The sequence below is a fragment of the Schistocerca serialis genome, chromosome 9, assembly GCF_023864345.2.
Source record: "Schistocerca serialis cubense isolate TAMUIC-IGC-003099 chromosome 9, iqSchSeri2.2, whole genome shotgun sequence".
In the NCBI taxonomy this organism is placed as follows: domain Eukaryota; kingdom Metazoa; phylum Arthropoda; class Insecta; order Orthoptera; family Acrididae; genus Schistocerca; species Schistocerca serialis.
In genome coordinates, this window is record NC_064646.1 from 139,222,578 (window position 1) to 139,246,304 (window position 23,727).

General features: G+C 43.4%; 1 protein-coding gene across 3 annotated transcripts in view; it reads left to right on the forward strand.

Moving 5' to 3' along the window:
* LOC126419844 (cytospin-A) overlaps window positions 1-23,727 on the forward strand; it is a 538,973-nt gene that overhangs the window by 427,996 nt on the left and 87,250 nt on the right. For all 3 annotated transcript variants that reach the window (XM_050087094.1, XM_050087096.1, XM_050087095.1), the window contains exon 4: window positions 20,471-20,756. In XM_050087094.1, the coding sequence (XP_049943051.1) occupies window positions 20,471-20,756 (286 nt within the window). The remainder of the gene's footprint in view (window positions 1-20,470; window positions 20,757-23,727) is intronic.

Here is a 23,727-nt window from a genome sequence, read left to right on the forward strand (position 1 = left end):
CATCATTTCGTCTTACGAAATTATGCAGAATACAACATGCTTTTATGATTATGTCTGAAAAACCAACATCCACAGCCATAGGTCGATGAAATATTCTCCATTTGTTAGCCAAAATTTCCAAAGTACATTCCACAATTCTACGAGCACGACAATGTCTATAATTAAAAACACGCTGTTTCATTGTCAAGTTTTTCTTCGAGTACGGCTGCAGAATCTGTCTAGACAGTGCAAATGCTTCATCTCCTACAAAATTAAAAGTTTGAGGCTCTCCTTCCTCATCATGTGGTAATTTTTGAGGGTTTGGAATGTTTAACTGATTAGATTTCAGTTTTTGATAGAAGTTGGATATCTTGAACACATTAGAATCCCCATTGGCTCCGTACGAGCCCACGCCTATCACACTGAAACAACAGTCACCGTCCACTACGGCCAAAAGTATTGTCGAAAAATAATTATTGTAATTATAAAACTCTGAGCCACTGTCAGCAGGCCTCTTCAGTCTCACATGTTTCCCGTCCACAGCACCAATGCAATTTGGAAAGTCAGTTCTGTCTAAAAACTGTTTGGCAATAATCTTCCAATCATCTTCAGTTTTTTCTGCCATATGAATAGGCTGTAGACATTGCCACAACTGCTCGCATGTATCCTTAAGAATTTCTCTGATTGTAGTGGCTCCTAGTAGATATTCGTAGTGTAATGAGCGAAAGCTATTTCCAGTTGCAACGTATCTGGAAAAAATAATATTCAGTAACAGCATTAATATTTATTCGTAGAAGTATTAAGGTAAATACTTACAATAAATTATATTCAGTGATAATTTCATTTATGACACGTAAAGAAATTCAAAGGAAGTGGAAAAATCTGAAGGACTGCTTCGCAAGAGAACTAGCATCACAGAAAAAAATCTTCGTCTGGCGAGGCTGCAAGAAAACGGAGGAAATATCTATACTTCGATGCAATGTTATTTCTGCTCCCTCAAATGGAAGACAGACCGACCACCAGCAACATCGAAATTATGCCCAGTAGCACAGGAAACAAGGAAGTAGTTTCTCCCCCCAGTTTGTATTCGCAAAACAACAACGATACTGTACAGAGCACAAAAGTACGACATCCTACGAAAAGAGGAGCCAAGAAGGTTACGTCCTACGAGGAATCTCTATTAAATATATTAAAAGACAGACAAAAAGAAGAAGTTAACGAGGATAAGAATTTTATATTAATGCTTGTCCCCATGCTGGCAAGGTTAAACGAAGAACAGAAACATTACGCGAAAATAGAAATACTGAATGTGATGAGGAATGCCAGATATTATCACCTTTCACCGATTTTTCCACAGGATCCGAACATGTGTTATGACACAACTCAAGCGACTTATAACACCACTCAAGAAACTTATTCTCCACCATCTTCATTCGTTCAACTGTATTCTTCAAATGTCCTAAATGAAACGGAACCTCCACAAAATTTGTTCGTGTGCTCGTCTGCTGACAAACGCAACGAGACCACAGAAACCTCTATGTGCAACATGGTTTTGCAGTTTTCTCATGAAACAAGTTCGTCAGTTTCGACTTGCAGTAGTGATTTTCTTGATGTATCTGATCAGTAATGTAAAATGGCAACAACAATTGGTGAATGAAATGATTCTCTTGATGTATCTAATCAATAATGTAAAAGGACAATAAAAACTGTTGAATGAAATAATGTATGCTCACCTCAAAGTCACTGATAAGCGCTCCTCAGGTGGTATAAACTTCCTCCATGTCGTATCTTGTTTTCTTATATTCGGTCCTACTGTCTGAAGCAGTGTATCAAAACTATTCTTACTCATTCGATAGTATTGAAAGAATTTATTTGGGTGATTTTGTAACTCTTCGTGTAATTTGTAAAACTGCCCTTTCACTAGTCTTTGACTTATAATCGGATGCACCCAGTAACGACATTTGCGCTGTTTGGTCGCTCTTCTTCGTAGTAAAAGCGCCACCAAACAAGCTGTTTCGATGAAATCCATGCTGGTACTGAGAGTAGTTGCGATTTTCCTGCCGCTGTGTGCGCACCGCAATGTACTTCCGCGACAGCGATTGGTAAGTCGCGCCGACTGAAAAATCGCCTGTGCGCGCCTAGCCTTACTTCTGTCGACAGCGACAGGGCAGCGACCGCCGTCTCCTGGGAAGCTGCTCGCGGTTCGTTAGCCGCGGCGGCCCGAGTTGCAACATGGAAGGTGAGCAGCGTTGACGGCGGCAGCGGTCGGAGCCACTAGGCGGAAGTGTCGGCTAGGAAGAAGTCAGGCACCGTGCTAAAACCGTGTAGCTTTTATAATACCCTCACTTAAGCGAGGAAGAGATTTCAAAAATTACTTCAGGTATGCAGTATGTAGCAGAAGCAGTTTATTGATGATTACATCCCGTAGATCTACCAATCGCGAGGATGCAGATTACTTCTTTTCATCCGCTGTTCCAGATAGTCCCAGACATTTTCTGTGAGATTAAGATCGGCTAATGTAACGAGGCAGTCGAGGAGCGAGGGGGTGTCTGAATGTTGGCCAAAGCAGGGACGTATGCTTGCTATCCTGTCAACACTGCTGTGCACATCTAGGGAAATAAGAATCTCCACAGCAAACTCATCGTGAACACGCAGAAGAAAGGAGAATACTTCGTCACAAAGAATGTCGCATAAACATCACGGTTCGTTTTCATGGTAACCTGAATGCGGGCGGGTGCAAAATGTGTTACGAAAAAACCCTCAGAACTATACAAAACTACTTCCGAGCTGAACTACACCCTCCACATACTGCAGGTTAAACGCCTCATTGAGCCGCATGTCCAAACATGGCTTTCATCATTTAATGATAGACAAACTCGTGACACTTCGCACGACGCTACATGCCTCCAGTTAGCTACTGTCCACTTTCCGTGGTGTTTGGCCCATTGAAGACATAAAACTTCACGTGTCGCAGTGAATAATAGCTTTTTGCTAGATATCTGACTCCAGTAGTCCACTGCATTCGCTGTCTGTAGCCATGTCTGCTCGGAACCTGTTGACACGAACCTGCATTCATTCACACCAGCAATACTTGTCAGTTCGTCGTTGACAAGTTGTGACACTCCTCCCCTCTCCCTGTTTGCCACGGATTTTTTACGGCCGCTGTTCTTTGTTCGTCTTAAATGCCCACGAGTTGTATACCATTCCTTGTTGATTCATTTGACAATTCGCGTTGATACATCAACAAATTGGGCAACTTCATTCACGGTGTGATTATGGTCACCTCGAACCACGACAGTTCCTTTCTGCCATTCTGTTAAGTTTCGACGTCGGTCTACTTTACTGCACTGAGTTCACACAAACTATTGACATATCAGACAGCATTTCACTGATCAGGAGGTCATGTAACTTTCCATCGCTGGCGTACGTATTCGCCAGCCTCACTATAAGCCAAGAGACGGGGCTAAATTAGGCACCCTTCAATTAGCCATAGTAAGTACTATACAGTAATCAAACTACATTGAGAAACTCTACGAAATCCAACCATTGGTATCGAAAACGTACGCCGTTACCAGCCACTACACCTCCTCCGACATGATCCGCACAACTTCCAAGGATAATGTCCACAAAGAGAGAACGGGGTAGTGCATCAAAGCTGCGTTAAGCCAAGAGTCAGACGACAACACTTTAATTTTCTGCTTATACCATTGCAATTTATTGGCTGTAATGAACCCTCACCGATATAGTACTAATTTGAACATCACCTCGAACTAGCTAATGACTCCACGATAAATTACATGCCTCTTCCTATCAACCTCGTGCGCGCACAGTTCGCTACAAAAATCGGAAAGAACAGCTTAGCAATGTTACGCCCGTGAACGAGTACACTACTCGCAATTCTTGCAAGTCTTTCATGCTGGAACAAATACTTTGTCGATAAATGTAGATCACTAACTTCCAAACTAAGAAATCGACACCAATATGGAAACGACACTTTCACTCCAGAGGTTCTACCGCTCTTACGCCACCAGATTTTGCGAGCCCCTTGTTCTGCCGCAGACGTTTAATCATTCAGGCCTGAGAAGCAGAAAGGACTGCTTTTAACTCACATGCAGACAATGTCATCTGTGGGAGAATGTGCTGATTCTTGCCACGACTTATGACAATATTGATGATACTGCTGGGAGCAAGGGAGGAGACATGAAGTCAACTGAAGAGCAAACCAAACGCTATGTTCTATTCTAAGCGATCCCGACCTCTACAGTCAGCATGTATTATCAGACTCGCCTACAGCACACTTTATACGCCGATTAGGGTAACTCAAATTGAACGTCTGCTTTAAAAGGGTGGGGAAGGGGATTGTAACGGAAACTTCACCATAGTCAGCAGCCCGGACCGCCGTGCCATCTAGACGTCGCCGGCTGTGGAGCCAGATCAAAGGGAAACGTAAAATCACTGCCCTATAAACATTAGACTCAGATCCTAGTCCTATAGAAAGTCCTCCCCCCTTTCTCTCTGCAAAATGTTACTGTCGGTCTCCGGTGTATACTTACTGGTGAGTATATTTTTTTCCGTCAATCTTAGAGCTCAAAAACAGGCAAAGCAACCATAATTAATGTCGTGTAATAAGTGATGTGGTCCGAGCGAGCAGACAACTCTGCTTCGCACCTACGTTGCATGGATACAATCACTTTCTTTGAGCTCTAGGCCTTCCCTGAAAAAAAGAGATACTGAGCAGTTGCCGAAACTGCTGGTCGAGATGAAATATGCCTCAACGAGCCTTGTAAGTGAATACCAGAAACGTTTAAGGGAAGTCAGCCGAGCACGCTGGCAGGGTGTTGGTGTGATAAACCCATGTTGTAGTATACCTTCCGCCAAATGCATGTCTCTGAGACTAAAATTGTCATCGATCAGAAGGGAAGAATCTGTAAAGCTGTCCCACGTGACTGCTACGGTTGCAGGTTCGAATCCTGTCTCGGGCATGGATGTGTGTGATGTCCTTAGATTAGTTAGGTTTAAGTAGTTCTAAGTCTAGAGGACTGATGACCTCATGTGTTAAGTCCCATAGTGCTCAGAGCTTTTTTTTTCCGTACTGCAGGACGAATACCGTGTTGATCTCGTCAGTATACCTTATTGCCCACATAATCGGCCAGTCGTGTTGTTAAGGGTGCAAGCGTCTCAATTTCCAAATAACTACCGCAGCCTACATCCAGTTGAACCTGCCTGTTGTGTTCAGTCCTTGGTCTCCTGCTACAGAATTTATCCCCCCCCCCCCCCCCCCCCCACACACACACACACACATACACATTTTAATGATGTTTCTGAATGTGTCCTATCAACCTAACCCTTCTTTCACTAAAGTAAAGCCATAAATGTATTAGCTCAAATTAATCTCAGTGCTTCCTCGCTAATGCTCGGTCGGTCCATATAATCTTAATCATTCTCCTGGAGCACTACATTTCGAAAGATTCTGTCCGTTTCTTTTTTATTTGTGTACAAGGCTGCACTCTAGACCAATGCCGTCAAAAAGCACATCCTAACATTTAACCTGATATTAGATGTTAACTAACATCTCTCTTTCATAAATACTTTGCTTGCATTGTACAGGGTGATTCAAAAAGAATACCACAACTTTAGGAATTTAAAACTCTGCAACGACAAAAGGCAGAGCTAAGCACTATCTGTCGGCGAATTAAGGGAGCTATAAAGTTTCATTTAGTTGTACATTTGTTCGCTTGAGGCGCTGTTGACTAGGCGTCAGCGTCAGTTGATGCTATGATGACGACCGCTCAACAGAAAGCTTTTTGTGTTATTGAGTGCGGCAGAAGTGAATCGACGACAGTTGTTCAGCGTGCATTTCGAACGAAGTATGGTGTTAAACCTCCTGATAGGTGGTGTATTAAACGTTGGTATAAACAGTTTACAGAGAATGGGTGTTTGTGCAAAGGGAAAAGTTCTGGACGGCCGAGAACGAGTGATGAAAATGTAGCACGCATCCAGCAATCATTTGTTCGCAGCCCAGGAAAATCGACTCGCAGAGCTAGCAGAGAGCTGCAAATTCCACAATCAACTGTATGGAGAGTCCACATTGGCACTTATCTGTCCGTAACTACCTGAACGTCAACTACCCGAGGCGAAGGATCGGCCGCCAGGCAGCCCGTGACAGAGCACTTCATCACTGGCCTCCAAGAAGCCCTGATCTTACCCCCTGCGATTTTTTCTTATGGGGGTATGTTAAGGATATGGTGTTTCGGCCACCTCTCCCAGCCACCATTGATGATTTGAAACGAGAAATAACAGCAGCTATCCAAACTGTTACGCCTGATATGCTACAGAGAGTGTGGAACGAGTTGGAGTATCGGGTTGATACTGCTCGAGTGTCTGGAGGGGGCCATATTGAACATCTCTGAACTTGTTTTTGAGTGAAAAAAAAAACCTTTTTAAATACTCTTTGTAATGATGTATAACAGAAGGTTATATTATGTTTCTTTCATTAAATACACATTTTTAAAGTTGTGGTATTCTTTTTGAATCACCCTGTATATTACTCTCTACTTCGGCCTGCCCAAATAACGTACTCATACTGCTTTTAGCGTCTCATTTCCTAATTTGTCGCTGAGTATCGCCTGATTCAATTCAACTAAATTCAGTTACCCGTGGTTCACCTCTGTTGTTCACCTTATAACTTCTTTTCGAAAAACATTATCTGTTTCGTTCAACTGATCTTCCCAGTTCTTTGCCGTCTATGACAAAATTACAGTGTCACAAGTTTTTCTTGACTCTCTTTACTGCTTACTCGTTGTACATCGTGAACAGCATCGGAAACAGGCTCTCTACCTTCCTCCTCAACTAGTGTACCTTGCGTGTTCAAAACATAGGTTATCGGTAATTTCTTGAAGAATTACTTTTCTAGTATCCTTTGACATCAACTCATGTTTCGATTTCCATTCGTGATTAGTGCATCTGGTACATTCATACCTGGTGAGGTTTTCAAACTCTTAATTATTATGTTCAGGAATGGCAGGAAATAAAGTAGCTTATCAAGAAGAAAAGTAGCATGAAATGGGAGTTTCTGTACGGTACCCGGGCCGGCCGAAGTGGCCATGCGGTTCTAGGCGCTGCAGTCTGGAGCCGCGAGACCGCTACGGTCGCAGGTTCGAATCCTGCCTCGGGCATGGATGTGCGTGATGTCCTTAGGTTAGTTAGGTTTAACTAGTTCTAAGTTCTAGGGGACTAATGACCTCAGAAGTTGAGTCCCATAGTGCTCAGAGCCATTTGAACCATTTTTTTGTACGGTACCCGACGCTAGGTTATCAAACCACTGTGTGCTATCAAATTGATGTGACGAGCGTTTCTCTGGGCGCGGCGCAATGAGGCCGTTGAACTTGGAAACTGGGTTGGAAGTCTGCGGCGGGTAATTTAATCAAGCAGGCGATGGCAGGGTTATTAACGCGGCTCAGCTTCAGGCTTACACGAAACGATTTGAATGAAACGAACTCCCGTCGGCGAGCTGCGTGGAGGTCATGTCTGACTCGGCGAAGTGACTGCAATAGGGACGTTGGGTGCTGGGAGAGAGAGAGAGAGAGAGAGAGAGAGAGAGAGAGAGAGAGAGAGAGAGAGAGAGAGAGAGAGAGAGAGGGGGGGGGGGAGAGTTTGTCACTGGCGTGCCTACTGAAATAATCTGGTGTTACAAAATATCTTGCCGGACGAAAGGAGAATGTGGTGAGCTTAAGGCTATGTTTTAGTGAAACCCAGAAGCCTTTTATTTCTACACGAGGGTGGTTTGATAATTCTGGCAAATTTCGATGATAGAATAGAACGGTTTTGTTTAGCTTTCACGGTTGATAAGCTGTAGCGTACAGTTCACTGTTGTCAAAGTCTTAATTGATCAGTATGTCAGCTGCGACTGAAAATTGAGAAAACCGTGTTTCGTGGTGTTATTAAAATTTTTCATTTCATTTGTTGGGCTGCCGCACAAATCAGAACAGAAACTGATGAAGTTCACGCTGACTGCACCATCATTGGAAACTATTTATTCGATTAATGAACTTAAACTAGATTGGACAAGCACTGAAGACGAAGCGCGCTCCAGTCGCCCAGTTGAGGTCACAACAAAGGAAAATAGTGGCAGAACCCATGATGTGGTAATGAGAGACCGCCAGATGGAAATTCGTGATATTGCTGAGACTGTACGCATCTCAACAGAGCGAGTGCATTATATCCTACACGGATAATAGACTTTGAAAAGCTGTCTGCGAAGTGGGTGCCGCTATTGCTAGTAGGCGACCAAAACTGTATCCGTCACAACACAATGTCTGGCGTTGTTTAATCGCAATCTGCAATACTTTTTGCGCCGATTTGTGACTTGATGAAACCTGGTACCATCATTACATGGACCGATGACCTAAGCAGTTTGATCTGTTAGGAATTCACACACACATCATTACACGCCTGCCAAACGGTACTCAAAACGACGGCCAAAGTGCATCGAGGAAACAATTTTGGATTCCCAAGGAATTATCCTCATAGATTGCTTGGAAAATTGCGCTTTGAATTGTTTGCTCGACCACCCTATTCAACAAACTTGGCAGCCCCAGATTCTCCAGCTTGAACCTTAGCTAGTTTGAAAGAACATACCTTCCTATGGGATGAAAAAGCTGGAGGATCTACATCTACATACATACTCCGCAATCCACCATACGGTGCGTGGCGGAGGTACTTCGTACCACAACTAGCATCTTCTCTCCCTGTTCCACTCCCAAACAGAACTAGGGAAAGCCCGCATCTCGTGGTCGTGCGGTAGCGTTCTCGCTTCCCACGCCCGGGTTCCCGGGTTCGATTCCCGGCGGGGTCAGGGATTTTCTCTGCCTCGTGATGGCTGGGTGTTGTGTGCTGTCCTTAGGTTAGTTAGGTTTAAGTAGTTCTAAGTTCTAGGGGACTGATGACCATAGATGTTAAGTCCCATAGTGCTCAGAGCCATTTTTGAGAACTAGGGAAAAATGACTGCCTATATGCCTCTGTACGAGCCCTAATCTCTCTTATCTTTGTGGTCTTTCCGCGAAATGTAAGTTGGCGGCAGTAAAATTGTACCAAATGTATATCCTTCAGAGGAGGTTATGTCTTGAAGTAAGGGGTGTTGTTTACGAAACAAACATTTTTTCTTGTTTTTATTTTATCTACCAGACTTATCAAACCACCCTTGTACTTAAATTCTACAGTAAAGCGCGCTAGAGGGTACTTAACGTGATTCCACATGGTAGTGTTCTTTTGTATTCCAATCGCGGCTGGAGTACGAGAAGAATAGAGTGCTTAAATGCCTCTGTGCGCGTCGTTATTAGTCTAGCCTTCTCTTTACGGGAGGCGGCTGAAGAATACCTCTACTCTTCCCAAACTTAGAAACAATTTATTGTCGCGAAAGACTAGTTACTATCTGCAAGCATCTGCTAGTTGTAGATTTTTAGTATTTGCGTGACGCCTTGGTTTCGAGTTCTACAAACCTGTGATCATACGTGCCGCCCTCCTTTGTAGACATCAAGCATCCCCGTGAGTCCTGTTTGGATTGGCTACCACACACTTGCCGGCCACGGTGGCCGAGCGGTTCTAGGCGCTTCAGTCCGGAACTGTGCGACTGCTACGGTCGCAGGTTCGAATCCTGCCTCGGGTATGGATGTGTGTGATGTCCTTAGGTTAGTTAGGTTTAAGTAGTTCTAAGTTCTAGGGGACTGATGACCTCCGATGTTAAGTCCCATAGTGCTCAGAGCCTGCACCAAACTTTCATTAGCTACCGAAGGACGGCCCACTCCGTTGTTCATCATGCACATTTGTGCGGCCATCTATAAATGCTCTCACCCACTTTCTTACTGTTCCATCACTCATAATGTTTTCTCCGTAAACTGCACAGATCTCACTATGAATACCGATCGCTTTTAGGTCTTTAGCACTAAGACTTAACAGCCCGTACTTCACAGTCGGCGGGACTGAAAATTATCGGAGGCATTATAAACACTCAGTACACAGCGTAAACAAGGAAGAATCAGATTGTAATGGCGTCAGTGCGTAGATTAAGTTACATTCTTTCATGTAAAAATAAAATTGAGATATATTAGCACGTCTTTTTAATTTCAAAACCGTACTTACTCAAAAAACACTCCTCGTATCATTACAAACTGTCACATACAGATATTTTTTGAGGCGAGTGATTCCAGTGGTGGCTGATTGATGTTGTGGTATAATTATAGCTACGTTTCTGTGTCATGGAATGTGCAGTTTCATATTTATCATGATTTAAAGAGGCTTGCCTGCCATTGGGCACAGTATTTTTTTCAAGGGATCTGTAGTTAAATTATGATAAAAATCGGAGCTAACAGCTGTAAGTATTGAGTATAATCATCTATTGAGCCTGTTTCTCCAGCGTTACTAACATCAGTATCTTTGCCAGTGATGTTCCTTGAGTGTATTTGCTCTTGTTTTAGTTATGTGGTAACAGAACTTGCCTTGCGTATTCGGTCATTTTTATATCTTTGTGGTGTTGTGCGCAAACTCGTGACCATTGCAGTTTTTCTGCCGCACTGTGTGTTTTTTTTCGCTCAGCCCCAGGGTTTTTTAGGTACCTGTTGCATTCTTGTTACACATTGGCAGTGCGAGCACTGAAAAACGATGTCCGTGGTCTGCCTGTGCCTGTCGTTTTGTTAGATTCCCCTACCTATCGCTCCCTTTGTCACCACCTTCAAGGTCGGCGCAGCAGTAATCGAAATCCCCACAGGAGAGGTTCGGAGCACTTCGTCGCTACCCGTCGGCTGTTTTTCTCAGCTGCTGTCGCAGTGGCCGGGTAACCATAGCGACCGCCACGCTGTGGAGCTGAGCAATTACCGGCGTGACAGGTTGTCCTTTCAGACTGTTTGCAGGAAGATATGCCGTCGCCACGTTGCTTACGGTTTCTGCTGTTGTCGTTATACGTTCCAGACTCTACAAAACGCTGTGGAGTGCATGGTACATGCAGTACTTCCCACTGCACAAGGCATTCGGGCTTTTTTTCCCCTTCTACTTACTTATGGAGGTCAGGTTGATCAGTAATGTCACCAGTGAGTCGCATTCCATGGAGAGCACTCTCTGGGATGCGGAAAGAAGTCAGATGTACATTTTATTTCAGTGCAACATCGTGAAATCAAATCACTGTATTGGGGCACTAATTCTAATTATAAACTAGCCTAGATCATAAAAGTCTTTGTGAAGATAGTCTTCAGTGCAGTAGGAGGAGTTGCCTAACAGATAGCTCTTTAATTTAGCCGCGGAGATAGGGTGTGTAGTGCCAGTTTCATCTATATAGTGTGAGTTCAAATTATTTCAATTTATTTATCATTGAGGTGATACCTTCTGTTCTTACACTGCACGGCAGAGCGATGGTTACTTTTTATTGTAGCAGCATGCTAGAGAAAAAACATATATGACAGTTAATACATTAAGTTGTGCTGAATATTTCAAACTATGTTGGAAAGGTAGAAAATTTTAGTGATTGGGGAGAAATCACGAAGTCCCACAGGGTTCAATTCTGAGTCCACTCATGTTACAAATGAGAATGACCTTCCCCGTAACATTCAACTAGCATAATTGACACTTTCTGCAGATAATACTAGTTTTGTAATAAATCGTATTAGAAACAAAAGCAATAGAAGACAATGTTGTTTTTCAAAGAATTACTAAGTAGTTCTCTGAAAATGGACTTTCATGATTTTGACAAAAAAAAAAAAAACAAAAAAAAAACACCGTTGTGTTCAGTTGTGCACAAGTGTCATACCAACAGTTGATGTAGCACATGAACAAGTCAAGAAATATGGTAGAATACTCCAAATTTTTGGGTGTACATACTGATGAAGACTTGAACCGGAAGAACCACGCGAGACTGCGTTTCAAATTCTTAAGTTCAACTACTTATGCTCTTCATATAATTGCTAGCCTTTGAAACAAACTAATCAACCTTCTTACATTTTGTGTATTTCCATCCAATAAACTTTTGGAATAATTTTCTGGGCAACTCATCACTTAGGAAGTATTCATTGCACAAAATCTAGCAGTAAGAAATGTGCTCATCCGCAATCTTGATACAGGTACCTCTTCGAGGAGTTAGGCATTTTAACTGCAACATCGCAACACATACATTCGTTAAAGAAATTAGTCATACATAACCCTCAGTTTGAGAAGAATACTGATGTCCACACCTACAACACCAGCGGATAAAATGACCTTCGTTATCCAGTGTCTCATAAAGATCAGTATGCAGCGACAAAAATTTTTGTTCATTTGTCGAATAACTTAAAATTTCCCACAGGCAATTTTTCGTGGAAGTCTCCTCCTATTCCATTGGCGAACGTCTACTAAATAAAAAGTTAAAAAGCTAAAAATAATCTAAGTGTAGATGACTGAGTAAGGCTAAAAGTAATGTGTTCATTAGGGTTAACACTAATCATGTACACCGAACCTATGAAGTGACTGGTTCCACATCATTTCGAAAAAAGAGTTGTTTAGGAGTTATGGAACATGTAAGTAACTAATCTGTAACAAATGTATGCTTTGAAAGGGCCATGACGGGAAACGAACTTGTTCATCAGTATGCATTCTTCTTTGGAAATTATTGGCAAAAAATACTTCCACCTTCAGTCACAAAAATTATTTTGAAATTAGATTCTGCTCAATGACATTTTGGACCTGTTAATATTTCTTCAGTTTCTCTGGTTTTTACAATTTCCTAAAGTCACTGTGATTGAACAGAGAACACATATAGACGCTGTAAAAACCAGAACACGCTTAAAAAATCTATCCTTAGGATTCGAAATGACATCATGCATACTTAACCCTGGAAGAGTACACAAGGGTCACTGCGTTGTTTTGTTAAAGTACGTGCGCTACCGTACATACACAGCCCACACTGCCACCAATATAAATTCAGCGGTGAGTGAGACTTACTGTAGAATAGACTTTCGAAGTTTTGAGACATGGTTTTGTAATTAATTTGAAAGAAATAGTTTTTGAAGGGTCACTGTGACCTTGGAGTACACATTGTCTAACTGTCCTATCGTGAAAATGTCGCGTAGAAATGATAATTTACTAACAGAGGATGTTGTATGAGCAGCATTGTTAGAAGAAACAGTTGCGAGGGTGACTTTCCTGGTCAAAGTCATTTTGAAGGTGATTCTCCTGCGGCAGTTCTGGACATTGCCGAAACTAATCAGTCTGCCGAATCTTCCGACAGCGATGAAGAAAATACAGTCCGCCACAGTGAGAATAGTTATCGTTGGAGCAAATGTCCCTAACAGAAGAGGCCGGCCAATTGCCTATAACATTGAAATCCATATGCAGAGAGAGTGGAAAAAATGAATGAATGATTTTATGTATGATTGAGAACACTTTAAACTATCCGTGTAATATGTGCGTTTCATTAAATGAATAGCATTTTCATCTCATTAAACTGCAAATAAAGTCTTTAGATCGGATCACTTTCAAGTTTCGCCATTGAAGAGCTTCCATGGCAGTTTTTACTCAGTCTCGAATTTTGGATGCATGATTAAGAATATTCGATGAAAAAGTACATGACAGAAGTGAAATAAAATGCGATTAGCTTATGAAGTCCAATTTCATTATAAAAGTTCTATTTTCATACAATTTCTCCAACAAGTAATTGAGAGTCACTGTGACCCTGGTGTGCACTTCGTGAGACAATTTCAGAGGTGTACAGAACTAGCATTAAAATAGGCACTTTAGCGAATGAAGGCTGTATTGTTAGATACAATTTGTGTGGACTGTAGCACCACTGACGTTGAAAAGAAACTGAGATCTCTGCTAACAGTGGTGTCCTCGTTGAGGCGCAACTGAATGCATACACGTCAGTGAGCGTGGGTGCGGCGGGGTGATCGGCAGCTGCATATCTCCTCGCGTCATTCTTCAGTAAAGTTTTGGCATTGCTGTACGAGAGGTTGTGGGAGTTGACAATCAAGATCCTTTCATATACTTACATGCTACCTGCATAATTGAACTGTCTTTACGCAATCCTACAACCGAAGCTTCGCGAACTGCAGGAACTGTTTGGGATATAGCTGGCTTTGAAACATGGAATAAATATGTAAGGCTTTGGAAGGAATATCCAGTTAACAAAAACTGCACAAATACAGCAAATCTTTGCTTCACAGGAATTGATTTTCTGAAATTTGTGTCTTTCTTTGAAACAAATAGCTCTGTCATATTTGTTAGAATTTAAAATCAGACGGCAGCATACTAGTGAATTTCAGAAAACCAGCGGCGTATTCCAAATTCAGCTCTCGAAGTATGTTATTCTCTCCTCGTTTTCTGTAGTGCTTTTACGTCCACCGACGACTGAGTCTTTCTCTTCGCCTGCTTGTATTGCGGAGTATTATTAATGGAGTCCCCACTACAGCAAATTCATCGTCATCATCAAACGTAACATAGCATGGCATAGAATATCAATAAATGTTGTTGTTGTGGTCTTCAGTCCTGAGACTGGTTTTTTTCAGTCCTGAGACTGGTTTGATTCAGCTCTCCATGCTAATCTATCCTGTGCAAGCTTCTTAATCTCCCAGTACCTACCGAAACCTACATCCTTCTGAATCTGCTTGGTGTATTCATCTCTTGGTCTCCCTCTACGATTTTTACCCTCCACGCTGCCCTCCAATGTTAAATTTGTGATCCCTTGATGCCTCAGAACATGTCCTACCAACCGGTCCCTTCTTCTTGTCAAGTTGTGCCACAAACTCCTCTTCTCCCCAATTCTATCCAATACCTCCTCATTAGTTATGTGATCTACCCATCTAATCTTCAGCATTCTTCTGTAGCACCACATTTCGAAAGCTTCTATTCTCTTCTTGTCCAAACTATTTATCGTCCATGTTTCACTTCCATACATGGCTACACTCCATACAAATACTTTCACAAACGACTTCCTGACACTTAAATCAATACTCGATGTTAACAAATTTCTCTTCTTCAGAAACGCTTTCCTTGCCATTGCCAGTCAACATTTTATATCCTCTCTACTTCGACCATCAACAGTTATTTTGCTCCCCAAGTAGCAAAACTCCTTTACTACTTTAAGCGTCTCATTTCCTAATCTAATTCCCTCAGCATCACCCGACTTAATTTGACTACAATCCATTATCCTCGTTTTGCTTTTGTTGATGTTCATCTTATATCCTCCTTTCAAGACACTGTCCATTCCGTTCAACTGCTCTTCCAAATCCTTTGCTGTCTCTGACAGAATTACAATGTCATCGGCGAACCTCAAATTTTTATTTCTTCTCCGTGGATTTTAATACCTACTCCAAATTTTTCTTTTGTTTCCTTTACTGCTTGCTCAATATACAGATTGAATAACATCGGGGAGAGGCTACAACCCTGTCTCACTCCTTTCCCAATATTTGTACGTCGGCTTGCCGCAGCAGGCGATGTGAACAGACAGAGATAGGTTCGTCGATAATGTAGACAATGTTGCAAACACGCACGTTTTCCAGATCCACTGCCCACAGCTCGTGGTCGTGCGGTAGTGTTCTCGCTTCCCACGCCCGGGTTCCCGGGTTCGATTCCCGGCGGGGTCAGGGATTTTCTCTGCCTCGTGATGGCTGGGTGTTGTGTGATGTCCTTAGGTTAGTTAGGTTTAAGTAGTTCTAAGTTCTAGGGGACTGATGACCACAGATGTTAAGTCCCATAGTGCTCAGAGCCATTTGAACCATTTTTGAACCAGATCCACTGTAAATGCGGCTTTATGTTAATCGTAATTCCGGGCTCTGGGTCCTTAATGGGGCGATACCACAGAAGGAAGCTTGTTAACCACATCAGCAGTATTTGCGGCTTCCTGTTCGCCCTTACAGGTAAATATTTGAACTTAGCACTATGTTGTCGCTACTCGCTCCACGTCACTTGAACAGAAAATGATAAGCGCGATTGCCCTCGGCCAACAAATGATTCATCCCCTCCGTTGGCTTTGAAATGGGATTACTGGACTATTATTCATTTCTTCTGGACGCTATGTAAAATCTTAAACTGACATCATTTTGAAGCCTAGATCTAGCTTTCCTGTATGCTGATGTGCAACCAGTGTTAGTATAGTTAATTGTATGTCTTCATTGTATTACAAAACTCGGGGCTCAATCTGGGAATTCTCCTAAGAGATACACGCGGTGTATTCCTAAATTTCCATTGTAGATTTACAATGCATGTAAGATGTTAAACAGAAACGACGTTCGAAAACTAATATACCGCTTCCGTGCTGCCGGAGTACGTTGAAAAAAACTTGTTCTGCCATCTCTTGCCTATTCTGGATAGTAGTGTAATTGTGGCTGCGGCAGTCACCACATCTGAATTACAGTGGTGTCCAAAATTAAGCAACAAACCGCTATTTAACCGTGCTGTGTACAATTCACGATATAGTCATACAAACTGTCAACAGATGGCCATAGGATCGTGTCCTTCACGGAAGATGGCAATGTGGTCAACGGAAAACCACGCCAACGATGACACCAGGGCACGTATCGAACCGAGTAGTGTTTGCCGGGTAGTTCCACGTCCACAATCGCTGCGTCCACAGTCACAGTTTGTGCAATATGGCACAGAGAAAACGCTTTCCAGACTTTTCTGCGATGGAGAGCAATAGGGAGAATGGCAGCAGGACAGTCGCAAAATTCATGTGGCCCCATGGCTTAACGTGAATCGTTCTGTTGTTTCTCCGATGTGGCGACAGTTTATAGAGATCGAAACTGTATCCCGAAGACCAGCGCAGGGCCGACCACGTGAGACATCAGTAACAGTGGACCGTTATTTGGCTGTAAGGGCACGACCGTACTGCCTTAGTGCTGCGCAGCTACTGGCATCTGACCTCGCAGCATCTACTGGACGTATTTTTTCGATGCAAACGGTGTGCAGAAGGCTTCAGCAGAGTGGTCTTTACTGTCGGAGACCTGCTCTATGTGTACCTCTGACACATCTTCACAGAACCTGGACAGTCGAACAGTGGCCCAATGTTCTTTTCACAGGAGAGCGATTCTCGACGGATTCGCATCTGAAGGGAATGTGGAACACGATTTCGAGACCTGAACATTATGAAAGACACAGATATCGAGGAGAATCGCCAATGTTATGGGTAGGGATTATGTTGACCAATCCAACACCTCTTCATGAAATTGTACGAGTCAATCGGAAAGGTTTAATGGCTGTCAGGTATCGTGAAGAGGTCTTGGGACCTCGTGTACGATTGTTGCGAGGTACTGTGCGTCCAGATTTGATATTGCTCGACCTCATAGAGGACCAGTGGTTGATGTTTTCATGGAGACGAAAGATACTGTACGCATGGCTTAGCGTGGCGTGCTCGCTCTCCCGATTTGAATCCCATAGAGCTTGTCTGGGATGCACTAGGGTGACGGGATGCATCACGCCAGCATTTGCATCCATTCTGCAATACTTGAGAGCTACTCTGCAGGAAGAGTGGACGTAATTGCCTCAACATGACATTGATGACTTTATTCACACCATGCGCCGTCGTTGTCAGACATCTATTGCTGCCAGAGGTGGTCAGACCCCCTAGTGAGCACGTTAACCAGTTGTCGGAATGTGTGTGCAAATCTGTTAAAGTTGTAAAAAACGAAGAACATTTTCGACTACTGTTCTGCGTGTTGCAGTTTACGTTCTGTATTCTTTACATTGTTTCTACTTTACAATCACCTGTTTATACTGTTTTGTGGCAAAATAAACACAACTTTGCAAAACTTCCGTTTGTTGCTTTAATTTTGGGTATCAGTGTACTAAACTGCTAACCGGGGTTACGGTTGTGGTTGCCGGTTCTTTCACAGCTACGGGAGCTGTGATAGAGGTATGAATCAAAATGCCTTTAGTTACATTTTTTCGTGTGTCATTAATTCGTACGATGCATTTCGGACTCTGAGGTCGATCGTCAGGTACAAATAGTAATACAAAATTTACATTTGTTCTTGGGTGAGGTGGAACGCATGTTTCTTTCCTGAGAATGTTAGATGTTAGGTTTTGTATTTCGTGAATCAGGTGCGGAAAATATGTGAGAAACAGTGGAAAAAGCAATGGAAAACTTACCAAGTAAAGTAGGAAGAAAATTTTTAAAGTCAGCTTACGTTGGTTTATTCGTTCCGTCATCGCACATCGCATCGCATCACATAAGTTTACATGTTAGTTTACACATTTTAGAAACACTTCATTCAACTTGCTTGGAAAATGAGTTACTACACACCATATGCTAGAAACCAAACGCATCATGAACAGGATAGGAATGATAATTTAATAATACTGTAATGTAACGGAATAGGAAAAATTTAATGATACTACACAATGCAGCCAATGGTAAGACCCTAAATCTATTAGAACAACTGCAAATATACCTCCATAAAATCAAAAATGAACACAGATTTCATTAGCCACAGTTACTTACTAATTTTATAGACCTTAAAATTTATTCCTTGCATATGTCCACTTCGTAATACATTTCTAGCATTACTTGATAAACTTCATCTATGATCAAACGTTAAATTATATATGAGAAGTGTTTTTAAAGTGCATTAACAAATGCTCGCCTTGAGTGACGTGATGTGCGATGACAGAAAGAATGAACCAAGGTATGGTGACATTAAAAGGTTAAAAATGTTCTTCCTTGTTTGTACGGTCAAGTTTTTAACTTTTTTATTCCACTGTTTCTCACATTTTTCCGCACACTATTCATGAAATACAAAATGTAAAATTTAACAGCAATATGCAGGAATATGCATTTCACCTAACTCTATACCAAATGTAAATTATGTATTACACGAATTGCATCTAATGATCCGAAATGCATCGCATAACTTCATAAAACACGAAAAAGTTGTGACTGAAGGCATTTTTATTTTAACTTCCTGTGTTCTGAATACAGTCACGTTCACAGCTGCAAAATATGGATGAAATGAAAATATTTCATTTATGTTTACTGAGTTGTGGGAGGTTCAGCAAATAAGAGCAGATCGAAGCGTCGTCCCACCGTTTCCATCATTCTCTGTGTTCTACCTTTCCGTATATTGTGCGTGTCCTTAATCTTTAATGTTCTTTGATAAATATCCCCGCTTATTTTGTCCAGCAGGTATTCTATCCCGGCGATACCTCCATGACTAAACAGCACCATTCCGGGCGCAGTACCTCGTGTAATATGAAACAGATCTAGCCTGTCGCGATTTGTCACTGCCAGTCTCATCGTTCTTTTGCTTGAAGAGTGAGCTGTACCCTTTATTTGCCGATTTCTTTTCCGACAGGTGTGTGCATGTGTTTCAGCCGGTAGGTCGGCGTCCAGAGGCATCTCGGACGGGGCAGTGAACGCACGCAGGTGTCCTTGCGAAGGTCGGCCGGGCCGCCGCGCCGTTTTGAAGCGTGGGCGACAGACCGGAGGACGCAGTAGAGAGACGGTCCCGTCTGGTAGCTCGCGATCCGACCGCCGCGCCGGTGAGACGTAGTGCCTCTTGCGCGTGCGCGTGGCAACGCCGCGCAGCCCAGCCTGGCATTGAAATGATAACGGTCAGCACAGGCAGAGCCCCGCGTCCCGCCCCTCCCCCTACCAATGCCGTGGGTACCCCCACTCTGTAGCTACCGCGCTCTCTCTCTCTCTTCACCACCTCGTCTCTCCTGACTCCAGTCTCGTATGAGCAGTCCGCGGCGAAAGTTGACTGCTGTGTTTTGCGGGTGTGCGCGGTGCTCTCCGTGTTCGTTATGGACTGAGCAGTGTTCCGTGTTTCGTCAGTAACAGACGCGCATGGCCGAATAGCGGAGGAAAAGTGTACGTGTTTATGTGGAGAGATCTGCGTGTCTACTGGTAGGATCTGACAGTAAGAATTGACAGTGTTCCTCCAAAGCTGTTGCGGAGAGGAGAACAGCGATCAAGCGTTTGGACTGACAGGTGATCGATTTGAAAGATTTCGTTGTACCCGCCAAGTGACTGCCGCTCTCAGTCTGTCTTTACGAGGCATCATTACTGATATCAGGAGTTAGTTGCGTGGTACAAACAGTATCCGGATCTTGTGTCGGCATTTAGTAATGTGAAGCTCTCTCTTATGGACACCTTGACATTCCGCTTGGATTGGTTTCAGTGATGCTGGGGCAGTCGAATGATGCGCGCTCCGGGAATTGGGAGTTGTTATTCGAAGAGATAGGGTCGCGTAAACGAGTTGGAATACTTCGCGCATCCAAGGTGTCGTTCTGTCCCCGCTATGTGCATGACAGTTTTTAATGTGCTGACGTGACTGTGTGGTCATACATAAAAAAGAGTAACATTCTTGTGTTTTAATACAACTCGATTTAAGTTTTCTCTGTGCTCAGACACCACGGAGGAGTTGTGCGCGTGTTCGGTTTTGTTACTGTGTGAGCCCGTGAGCGTCGGGGTTTCCTTGTTCCTTGTGTGTTTGGGCTGTGCTATTATGATGAAGCTGAAATCGCTGTTTCGCGGCAGACACGCGGCGTCTTCGGCCGGGGGCGGCGCGGGCGGCGGCGCCGGGCCCAAGGGCGGCGCAGCGGCCGAGCACTCGGGGCCCAGCATGGTGGACGTCGAGGGTGGCTCTCTGGCCCTGCAGCAGCAGCAGCAACAACAACAACAGCAGCAACAGCTACAACAGCAGCAGCAGCAGCTGGCCGCGCAGTACCAACAGGTGGTCAGCGAGAAGGCGCGCTTGGAGGCGCGCCTCGCGGTTCTGCTCGACGCCGAGCACGAGGTCCATACTCTCAGGGAGAGGCTCCAGGTACGCCGATAACGCTGTCTTGCAGGGCAGAATACTACTACCAGCTGTCTAGCATTGTGTGCGGACCAAAAGCGCGCTTGAGCCACGATAAGAGGAAAGTGCGCTGAGCGCATGCGCAACAGGTGTAGCGTAGACCTTGAGGTAAACATGAGCCGTCTCATTGTTGACGTGTTCAGAACGCCAATGTTGGTAACTCTGGCTGTAGCGTCGGTGCGAGCTAAGGTTGCCAACTTCTACAATACCCCAATTACGAACACCAATCGTAACTCCACATTTTTACCCCGATGGTTATAATTTTATTTAGGGAAGGGTTTGTGCTGTGTACTAAACAGAAAGTTTACCGTAATCGGTGTACAGTAGTTAGTGAATTAGGCACTCAACGTGTAAATACTGCAGAGCTCTTACTAAACAGTTCAAAATTTAGACATTAAACACAAACATACGAGGGAATTCAATAATTATACAGACAAATTGATGTAAGCAAAACAGTGTTTGTACAAAATAAATATTTTACTAGTTCACTACATAATCCCAACTAATATTAGTACGCTTGTCCCAATGATGAACTAGTTTTTTGTCTTATATGCGTGATGCAAAGAAGTCGTAACTTTTCATGGAGCTACTTTCTTACAAATTCTTTCACCCCGTCGTTGTTGCTGAACTACTTTCTACGTAGTGCTTCCTTCAGTAGACCAAACAACCGAAAATCCGAAGGAGCCAAATCTGGACTGCTGGGAGGATGAGTTGGTTGTCTCCCAACCCATTTTTTTTTCAATGGTATCTTGAGCCAACTGGGATGTGGGCCAGCAATGTCGTATCTCCGCCTTTTCTATGAGATCCGCGATGTTTTCATTGCTGGCTCCACTTGATCAGAGAGTCTGAGTAGTACGTACTGTACTGTACACCGATCCTCCAAAAAACCACTAAATACATCTTGGGCATTCCAAAAGGACGATCAACATTTTCCCGCTGATGATTGAGTTCTGAATTTCTTTTGGATAGGTGTGCTGGCGTGCTTCCATTCCATGCTTTGTCTTTTGGAAACTGGTTCAAAATAGTGGATCCAAGTTTCATTACACGTCAAAATCTTGTTGTATGAAAAGCGTTCTTTCAAGTCTGTCCACACTCTGACTCTTCTTTGCTAGTGGTGTTCCGTTAACTCCTTCGGGACCCACGTTATACTTGAGCTTGTTACTGATAACGTTTTGACTTGTTCCAACATTTGCGGCAAATGTTATATGCTCTATGTTCAACTGTAACATACCGGTCTTTTTGAATAACCCCGTCAGTGCGAGCTTCAGGCGAAGGAGCTGACGCTTCAACTGCCCGGACAGAACGTGCTCATTAGTCACTGAGGTTCGACCGTTTTTGAACCGCTCTGCCCACTGAACAAAAATTTCCTTGGTTCCTACAACTTCTGCCATACAAAATTATTCAAGAAAAGATAGTAGACGGTTCTTCATCTTCTGAAAACAATAGAAGTATCACTGAATTTTGTTCAGCTAATGCGGCGACTAGAATCGAACACGCCATCGTCAAATGCAGTAATGAGGTTACGAGCAAAACAATTTTTACCCGAATCAGCTGTTCTAAGGGCATCCCAGTGATGCCAACGTAAAGTCGTGTACAACTCCTACAAACTGTTACATTTCTACATTAATTTGTCTACAGAATTATTGACTATCCTTCGTATTAGATCATTCCATCGTGAGACTAATCTCTAATAAAATCGTGTTTGCTTTAGGCAGAAAGTTTTTCTCATTTTTAGAGTTTCCAGAAATTCCTGACTACTGTAACTATAATTCAAGTTTATCTGAACTTCTCATTTTAAAAGCTACAAGAAACTTAGGTTTCTTACAGCACACCTTTGAACGGAGTCCACTTCTGTGTCGTTATTGACAAAAGAAGAAAAGAAACGCAACAATCGTGACAGCTGACAGTTGATGGCTATTGCAGACGCGTAATTTTTGTTGGTTCGGAGGTGTAATTGGAATTAGATAATCTGAAGGAAACTACTTAAAAAACAAACAAAGACGAAAGACGAAGGAATTATGTGAATGGGACGGAAACAGGTAGATGCGATGGACATACCCAATTTCAGAAAAATTGGGTGATTTATTGGAGTGAAATGGCTTCACAAATTGGGCAAGCGAAAAATGTGTTGGTCCAACTCTGATCCTTATGAAAGTAGTTACTCTGATCCTTATGCAAGCAGTTATTCGGCCTGGCATGAATTGATAGGGATGTTGGATGTCCTCTTGACGAATACGGTGCCGAATTCTGTCCAACTGGCGCGTTTCATCATCAGAATCTCGTGAAGGTTGGAGGGCCGTGTTCATAATGCTCCAGACGTTCTTAATTGGGGAGATACATTCAGTGTGGGCGGGCTGAAATGTAAGCCCAGAATGTCTTGCCGTGAAGGGCAACAAAACGGGGTATAGGATATCATCGACGTACCGCTGTGCTGTAAGCGTGTCTTCAATGACAACCAAAGGGTTTCTGCTGTGAAAAAGCAGCGCTGGCTACAGGGCCGTACGGTGAGCGACAGTCAGATTGGTATCCCACCGCTGTCCGGGGCGTCTCCAGACACATTTTCGCTGGTCATCAGGGATCAGTTCTACTCCAGTCAATGGAGACGCCTCGGACAGCTGACTGTCTCCCGCTGTACGGCCCGACAACCAGGAGTGATAATGTGGGGTGCTATTTCTTTTCATAGCAGGAACCCTTTGGTTGTCATCCACAGCACCCTCACGGCATTGCGGGATGACGGTCTTCTACGCTCGTTTTGTTAGCCTTCGGGATTACATTTCAGCAAGATAATGTCCGCCCACACTCAGCGAGAGTTTCTACTGCGTGTATTCCTGCTTGCCAAACCCTACCTTGGCCAGCGAGGTCGCTGGATTGCACCCTAGTTGAGGAAGTCTGGAGCATTGTGAGTAGAGCTCGCCAACCAGCTCGGGACTTTAACAAA